The following is a 9,393-nucleotide window of genomic DNA, read 5'->3' as shown; positions in this document are numbered from 1 at the left end:
CACTAGGCTACCTGCCTCCTCTAACCATTAGGCTACCCGCCTCCTCTAACCACTAGGCTACCTGCCTCCTCTAACCACTAGGCTACCTGCCTCCTCTAACCACTAGGCTACCTGCCTCCTCTAACCACTAGGCTACCTGCCTCCTCTAACCACTAGGCTACCCGCCTCCTCTAACCACTAGGCTACCCGCCTCCTCTAACCACTAGGCTACCCGCCTCCTCTAACCACTAGGCTACCCGCCTCCTCTAACCACTAGGCTACCCGCCTCCTCTAACCACTAGGCTACCCGCCTCCTCTAACCACTAGGCTACCCGCCTCCTCTAACCACTAGGCTACCTGCCTCCTCTAACCACTAGGCTACCTGCCTCCTCTAACCACTAGGCTCTACCTGCCTCCTCTAACCACGAGGCTACCTGCCTCCTCTAACCACTAGGCTACCTGCCTCCTCTAACCACTAGGCTACCCGCCTCCTCTAACCACTAGGCTACCCGCCTCCTCTAACCACTAGACTACCCGCCCCCTCTAACCACTAGGCTACCCGCCTCCCCGTTCTAAACGTCCACGTCTAGTTGCAGGGGGGTGGCACTTTGGAGTGGACACCCACCTGTCTCAATCAATGAGAGAAGATTTGAAATAGACAAGATGGTGGCATACACATTGTTGGATAACTGCATTTTTTTCCAGGCATCATGTTCAAATCAAGTATAAGTGACTTAGTTGAGCTTCACAATCAATTTGAGATATTTTTCAATGTTTTGAACACGAAAAACATGAGCATTTGTAAACAGTGCCAGGGAAATAAAACCGAAGCATGGATTGCTGTCCTACCTTGTCCATAGACTGCTTACAGGGTGAGGATTTGAGTGAACTATCCCTTAAATCATGGCATCGACGTACAAGAAGTTATTCTTCTAAATACAAACTGTTGTCATAGGCTACACATTGACCACAAAAGCAAGACATTTAAAAAAAAATGTATATATATATATATATAATTTTAATCCGTGAAACTGTATAGGTAGCCTACAAATGGTACCGTTTACAGCATTAAAAAAACATTATTATTATTTTTTTAAATTGCATGATTATTTTCCTAAATAGATATAATCTTTGGGGTGGAAAAAAAATGTTTTTACAAGATATGTATACTGTAGTAGCTCGCAAAATTCCACAGCTATACACATGCATATTCTATCCCATTTCTAAATGCAATGTCTGTCAGTCTTTTACTGCGCCACAAAAATACACATGATTGTCACTGCTTGGCTGTGAATGTCAAACAAATGACCACAAAAAAGGGAGTATAAATTCATAGGGTCAAACATATTCTTTCTTTAACTGAAGCTTGCCAGTAGCGTTATATGGTGTAGCAGTAGCTCTATAGTGTGAATAGAGTCATTCATTGTATAAAATTGTTACAGGATCACCTCTGTGATGTAAAACACTTTCTTAAAAAGACCGAGGGGGCTCTACATGATTCAGAATTTGACCTACATGCGATAACGATACAATTAGGAACGATCCGTTTCCTCTTCAGATGATCATTGCACAATAAAGTGTCTTGGAATCTGGGAAGCCACAATGTGTTTTTTTAATATATATAAGCCCCTGAAAGGATTCTGCTGGTCCAGTCCAGAGGCAGGCGGGCTGCACGAGTCACGGACCCCCCCCCCCCCTCCCCATATTGAACTCATCATGGGTCTTATTCCATGCGCTATGTCCTGTCCTGATCCCCAAATGGCACCCTACTCCCTTTATAGTGCACTACTTTATGGGCCCTGGCAACAACAACAAAAAATGTAGTGCACTAAATAGGGCGTAGGGTGTCATTTGGGACACAAGTCTATTATATCATTCCCATGTCATTGATGTTTATACTGTCTTTCCTCCCTCGTTGCTACCACTCAGTCTGTCATTGATGTTTATACTGTCTTTCCTCCCTCGTTACTACCACTCAGTCTGTCATTGATGTTTATACTGTCTTTCCTCCCTCGTTACTACCACTCAGTCTGTCATTGATGTTTATACTGTCTTTTCTCCCTCGTTACTACCACTCAGTCTGTCATTGATGTTTATACTGTCTTTCCTCCCTCGTTACTACCACTCAGTCTGTCATTGATGTTTATACTGTCTTTCCTCCCTCGTTACTACCACTCAGTCTGTCATTGATGTTCATACTGTCGTTTCTCCCTCGTTGCTGCTACCACTCAGTCTGTCATTGATGTTTATACTGTCGTTTCTCCCTCGTTACTACCACTCAGTCTGTCATTGATGTTTATACTGTCGTTTCTCCCTCGTTGCTGCTACCACTCAGTCTGTCATTGATGTTCATACTGTCGTTTCTCCCTCGTTGCTGCTACCACTCAGTCTGTCATTGATGTTTATACTGTCGTTTCTCCCTCGTTACTACCACTCAGTCTGTCATTGATGTTTATACTGTCGTTTCTCCCTCGTTGCTGCTACCACTCAGTCTGTCATTGATGTTTATACTGTCGTTTCTCCCTCGTTGCTGCTACCACTCAGTCTGTCATTGATGTTCATACTGTCGTTTCTCCCTCGTTGCTGCTACCACTCAGTCTGTCATTGATGTTTATACTGTCTTTCCTCCCTCGTTACTACCACTCAGTCTGTCATTGATGTTTATACTGTCGTTTCTCCCTCGTTGCTGCCACTCAGTCTGTCATTGATGTTTATACTGTCGTTTCTCCCTCGTTGCTGCTACCACTCAGTCTGTCATTGATGTTTATACTGTCGTTTCTCCCTCGTTGCTACCACTCAGTCTGTCATTGATGTTTATACTGTCGTTTCTCCCTCGTTGCTGCTACCACTCAGTCTCTTATAGAACCTGCGCCATGACTGCACTGTTTTTCCTGACCATATCCAAAACCCGGACGTGATACCGACAATCAAAGTCATCAAATACTTGATCATGAAGACAGTAAAGTCTGGGGTCATGAGCGCAAAACTGTTTGGCGGACAAGGCACCGCAAATCTCTTACAGATCTGTGTATGCCAAGTTTTTTCCCACTGTTCACGAAACGCCTGCTCGTAGAAGCAACAGGCTATGACGATAGTGGCTGGAACGGTGTAGAGAACACTGAACACTCCGATCCGAACCATAAGCTTTTCCAGCTTCTCCGTCTTGGTTCCGTCGTGTTTCGTGATAGTTCTGATCCGGAACAGAGAGACAAATCCCGCGAGGAGGAACGACGTCCCTATGAACAGGTAGACAAAAAGAGGCGCCAGAACAAAACCGTGCAAGGAATCCACACTGTTGATGCCGACATAACACACCCCTGTGAGTAGATCTCCTTCCACCTGTCCCATGACCAGGATGATAATAGTTTTAACAGCAGGTACAGCCCAGGCTGCGAGGTGGAAATACGGAGCGTTGGCCTCTATGGCTTCATGCCCCCACTTCATACCGGCAGAGAGGAACCATGTGAAGGACAGAATCACCCACCATATAGAACTGGCCATGCCGAAGAAATACACAATCATAAAGAGAATAGTACAGCCCTCTTTCTTAGTTCCCTGAGTTACAGTCTTATAACCAGTATCCTTGAATTTATCGATACACACCACTTTATCCTCTAACATGAACCCGGCAGTGTAGGCAGTGGCCACCATGAAGTAACAGCCAGAGAGGAAGACGATTGGCCTCTCTGGGTAGCAGAACCTTCTCATGTCCACTAGATAGGTCAGCACCGTGAACAGGGTGCTCACACAGCACAGAATGGACCAGATCCCGACCCAGAGCCGGCCAAACTTCACCTCCTCTTCCCGAAAATACATCAACCCGTCGGGCTTGGTGAGCTCGCAAGGCGCGCCGCAGTCCTTTACCCCCATGAAGTAGTAGTTCAGATAGTTGGGCACCTGCAGTTGTAGCGGGCAGGAGAACTCCTGGTGCTGGTTCGGTCGGCCCATATTGGGGGATAGAGTCATGAGCTCAGGAACGTAGGGTGTTGGGTAAGAGGTGGGGTTACCTGTATCCGAAGTGTTTTGACCTACACAGATCTCTCCAGCTCCGTGAACGGGGAAATTTTCACAACGGAGCCTCTCAGGCCACTGGAAACCGAATTTATTCATCAGGGCCTCGCAGCCGTGTCTCGCCCGCTCACACAGGGACCTGCACGGCGGGATAGCCTGCTCGAGGACCGTACAGACCGGCGCGTACATAGAACACAGGAAGAACTTCAGGTCCATGGAACACTGGACCTTGACCAGCGGGTAGAACTGGTGTACCTCCAGCCCAGCGTCTTCCTGGCTCGTGTGGCCGAGGAGATTCGGCATGATGGTCTGGTTATAGGCGATGTCCGTACAGAGGGGTATAGAGATGGGCTGGCAGAAGCCGTGTTCGGGTATAGAGATGCCCTTCTCACCGTGGTACTGGCCTGAACACAACGGGAAAAGCGCACACAGGATCACCAGCGCACAGCGCGCAGTACCTGCCCAATGAAACGATTCCGCCATAGTTAAAATAAAAAAAAACGTCGAATAAACTCCTAAATGTAAAAAAAAAAAATTAAAATCCTTTTCAAAAAGTCGAGTTTCATATATACCAGAAAAATGATCTCTTACATAGAAAAATAGAAAATCTTTTTATATCTCGAGTCTAAGCTGCTTGTACAAGTCCACAAAACCGTGCGCATGGTCTCCGTATTCTCATGACTTCTCGGTCTCAGGTCTTTGTAAATAGTTGTAAAATATATTTTTATTAAAAATCCGCTAGAAAGAGGTATTCTTTTGCGTTTCCTTCTCGGGATCACCAGTTTAGAAAGTAAATCACTGTCTCCTCAGTTAAAACGAAGGTTCCACAACGCGCATCTCCTCGCTTGTGTTGGACATCCTTCCGCATGTAGATGTATTAAATATTGTTAAGAAGATTTGCACCTGTTTTAATTTTATTTTTTATCGCGCAAAACTGTCCATTAGCGTTGCCTTGCTGGACACCACAGAGTTGGAGCTGTGGCACACACACACACACACACACACACACACACACACACACATACACACACACACACACACACACACACACACACACACACAAGAGAACACGATGACGTGACGTCGGTTTCTAGTTACCCCCGTCATTCACGAGGCACACCGTAAGGGCGGGGCGCCTGAAAACCATGGGGTCTCCCGACTAATCACAGGGTTTGTTTTCCTTTGCGTCTCGTTCCTGATTGGATTGAGGGAATTATGGCAATAACTTTATTTTAGTTGCACACTCATCCACTGCAAATCTACCATTCGTGTTTTAATTGCTATATTGTATTTACTTTGCCACCATGGACTTTTTATTGCCTTTACCTCCCTTATCTCACCTCATTTGCTCACATTGTATATAGACTTATTTTTCTACTGTATTATTGACTGTATGTTTTGTTTTACTCCATGTGTAACTCTGTGTTGTTGTATGTTGTCAAACTGCTTTGCTTTATCTTGGCCAGGTCGCCGTTGTAAATGAGAACTTATTCTCACGGCTATATACAGGGAGTAAACAATAACACCGCTATATACAGGGAGTAAACAATAACACGGCTATATACAGGGAGTAAACAATAACACCGCTATATACAGGGAGTAAACAATAACACCGCTATATACAGGGAGTAAACGATAACACCGCTATATACAGGGAGTAAACAATAACACGGCTATATACAGGGAGTAAACAATAACACCGCTATATACAGGGAGTAAACAATAACACCGCTATATACAGGGAGTAAACAATAACACCGCTATATACAGGGAGTAAACAATAACACCGCTATATACAGGGAGTAAACAATAACACCGCTACATACAGGGAGTAAACAATAACACCGCTATATACAGGGAGTAAACAATAACACCGCTACATACAGGGAGTAAACAATAACACCGCTATATACAGGGAGTAAACAATAACACCGCTATATACAGGGAGTAAACAATAACACCGCTATATACAGGGAGTAAACAATAACACCGCTATATACAGGGAGTAAACAATAACACCGCTATATACAGGGAGTAAACAATAACACCGCTATATACAGGGAGTAAACAATAACACCGCTATATACAGGGAGTAAACAATAACACCGCTATATACAGGGAGTAAACAATAACACCGCTATATACAGGGAGTAAACAATAACACCGCTATATACAGGGAGTAAACAATAACACCGCTATATACAGGGAGTAAACAATAACACCGCTATATACAGGGAGTAAACAATAACACCGCTATATACAGGGAGTAAACAATAACACCGCTATATACAGGGAGTAAACAATAACACCGCTATATACAGGGAGTAAACAATAACACCGCTATATACAGGGAGTAAACAATAACACCGCTATATACAGGGAGTAAACAATAACACCGCTATATACAGGGAGTAAACGATAACACCGCTATATACAGGGAGTAAACGATAACACCGCTATATACAGGGAGTAAACAATAACACCGCTATATACAGGGAGTAAACAATAACACCGCTATATACAGGGAGTAAACAATAACACCGCTATATACAGGGAGTAAACAATAACACCGCTATATACAGGGAGTAAACGATAACATGGCTACAGTTGAAGTTAAGTTTACATAAACTTTAGCCAAATACATTTAAACTCAGTTTTTCACAATTCCTGACATTTAATCCTAGTAAGAATTCCCTGTTTTAGGTCAGTTAGGATCACCACTTTATTTTAAGAATGTGAAATGTCAGAATAATAGTAGAGAGAATGGATTTATTTCAGCGTTTTATTTCTTTCATCACATTCCCAGTGGGTCAGAAGTTTACATACAACTCAATTAGTATTTGGCAGCATTGCCTTTAAATTGTTTAACTTGGGTCAAACGTTTCAGGTAGCCTTCCACAAGCTTCCCACAATAAGTTGGGTGAATTTTGGCCCATTCCTCCTGACAGAGCTGGTGTAACTGAGTCAGGTTTGTAGGCCTCCTTGCTCGCACACACTTTTTCAGTTCTGCCCACCAATTTTCTATAGGATTGAGGTCAGGGCTTTGTGATGGCCACTCCAATACCTTGACTTTGTTGTACTTAAGCTATTTTGCCACAACTTTGGAGGTATGCGTGGGGTCATTGTCCATTTGGAAGACACACCTGGTACCTCCTATACCTTCCTCTAGCTATCAGGTAGGTAGAGGAGCTACCAGGTAGGTAGAGGAGCTATCAGGTAGGTAGAGGAGCTATCAGGTAGGTAGAGGAGCTATCAGGTAGGTAGAGGAGCTATCAGGTAGGTAGAGGAGCTATCAGGTAGGTAGAGGAGCTACCAGGTAGTTATAGGAGCTATCAGGTAGGTAGAGGAGCTATCAGGTAGGTAGAGGAGCTACCAGGTAGTTATAGGAGCTATCAGGTAGGTAGAGGAGCTACCAGGTAGTTATAGGAGCTATCAGGTAGGTAGAGGAGCTATCAGGTAGTTATAGGAGCTATCAGGTAGGTAGAGGAGCTATCAGGTAGGTAGAGGAGCTACCAGGTAGTTATAGGAACTATCAGGTAGGTAGAGGAGCTATCAGGTAGGTAGAGGAGCTATCAGGTAGGTATATAGGAGCTATCAGGTAGGTAGAGGAGCTATCAGGTAGGTATATAGGAGCTATCAGGTAGGTAGAGGAGCTATCAGGTAGGTATGGGGAGCTATCAGGTAGGTATGGGGAGCTATCAGGTAGGTAGAGGAGCTATCAGGTAGGTAGAGGAGCTATCAGGTAGGTAGAGGAGCTATCAGGTAGGTAGAGGAGCTATCAGGTAGGTAGAGGAGCTATCAGGTAGGTATATAGGAGCTATCAGGTAGGTAGAGGAGCTATCAGGTAGGTATAGGAGCTATCAGGTAGGTATATAGGAGCTATCAGGTAGGTAGAGGAGCTATCAGGTAGGTAGAGGAGCTATCAGGTAGGTAGAGGAGCTATCAGGTAGGTATAGGAGCTATCAGGTAGGTATATAGGAGCTATCAGGTAGATAGAGGAGCTATCAGGTAGGTAGAGGAGCTATCAGGTAGGTAGAGGAGCTATCAGGTAGGTAGAGGAGCTATCAGGTAGGTAGAGGAGCTATCAGGTAGGTATAGGAGCTATCAGGTAGGTATATAGGAGCTATCAGGTAGGTAGAGGAGCTATCAGGTAGGTAGAGGAGCTATCAGGTAGGTATAGGAGCTATCAGGTAGGTAGAGGAGCTATCAGGTAGGTAGAGGAGCTATCAGGTAGGTAAGGAGCTATCAGGTAGGTATATAGGAGCTATCAGGTAGGTAGGAGCTATCAGGTAGGTAGAGCTATCAGGTAGGTAGAGGAGCTATCCGGTAGGTATAGGAGCTATCAGGTAGGTAGAGGAGCTATCAGGTAGGTATAGGAGCTATCAGGTAGGTATATAGGAGCTATCAGGTAGGTAGGAGCTATCAGGTAGGTAGAGCTATCAGGTAGGTAGAGGAGCTATCCGGTAGGTAGAGGAGCTATCAGGTAGGTAGAGGAGCTATCAGGTAGGTATAGGAGCTATCAGGTAGGTATATAGGAGCTATCAGGTAGGTATATAGGAGCTATCAGGTAGGTAGAGGAGCTATCAGGTAGGTAGAGGAGCTATCAGGTAGGTAGAGGAGCTATCAGGTAGGTAGAGGAGCTATCAGGTAGGTAGAGGAGCTATCAGGTAGGTAGAGGAGCTATCAGGTAGGTAGAGGAGCTATCAGGTAGGTAGAGGAGCTATCAGGTAGGTAGAGGAGCTATCAGGTAGGTAGAGGAGCTATCAGGTTGGTAGAGGAGCTATCAGGTAGGTAGAGCTATCAGGTAGGTAGAGGAGCTATCAGGTAGGTAGAGGAGGTATCAGGTAGGTAGAGGAGCTATCAGGTAGGTAGAGGAGCTATCAGGTAGGTAGAGGAGCTATCAGGTTGGTAGAGGAGCTATCAGGTAGGTAGAGCTATCAGGTAGGTAGAGGAGCTATCAGGTAGGTATAGGAGGTATCAGGTAGGTAGAGGAGCTATCAGGTAGGTAGAGGAGCTATCAGGTAGGTAGAGCTATCAGGTAGGTAGAGGAGCTATCAGGTTGGTAGAGGAGCTATCAGGTAGGTAGAGGAGCTATCAGGTAGGTAGAGGAGCTACCAGGTAGTTATAGGAGCTATCAGGTAGGTAGAGGAGCTATCAGGTAGGTAGAGGAGCTACCAGGTAGTTATAGGAGCTATCAGGTAGGTATAGGAGCTATCAGGTAGGTAGAGGAGCTATCAGGTAGGTAGAGGAGCTATCAGGTTGGTAGAGGAGCTATCAGGTAGGTAGAGGAGCTATCAGGTAGGTAGAGGAGCTATCAGGTAGGTATAGGAGCTATCAGGTAGGTAGAGGAGCTATCAGGTAGGTAGAGGAGCTATCAGGTAGGTATAGAGGAGCTATCAGGTA

The 9,393-nt window shown here is 45.1% G+C and overlaps 1 protein-coding gene across 1 annotated transcript; it reads right to left on the bottom strand.

Moving 5' to 3' along the window:
- Nucleotides 1-214: 214 nt before the first annotated feature.
- Nucleotides 215-4,965, bottom strand: fzd7a (frizzled class receptor 7a). Its single transcript, XM_014165733.3, has one exon. It carries the CDS (start codon nt 4,471-4,473, stop codon nt 2,794-2,796), a length of 1,680 nt encoding a protein of 559 aa, XP_014021208.2. The 5' UTR covers nt 4,474-4,965; the 3' UTR covers nt 215-2,793.
- Between the last annotated feature and the right edge of the window lie 4,428 nt (nt 4,966-9,393).

This window comes from Salmo salar, chromosome 21 (genome assembly GCF_965601325.2).
Source record: "Salmo salar chromosome 21, fSalSal1, whole genome shotgun sequence".
Taxonomy (NCBI): domain Eukaryota; kingdom Metazoa; phylum Chordata; class Actinopteri; order Salmoniformes; family Salmonidae; genus Salmo; species Salmo salar.
Note: the sequence above shows the minus strand (reverse complement) of the source record. Positions and strands in the feature narration are given on the sequence as shown.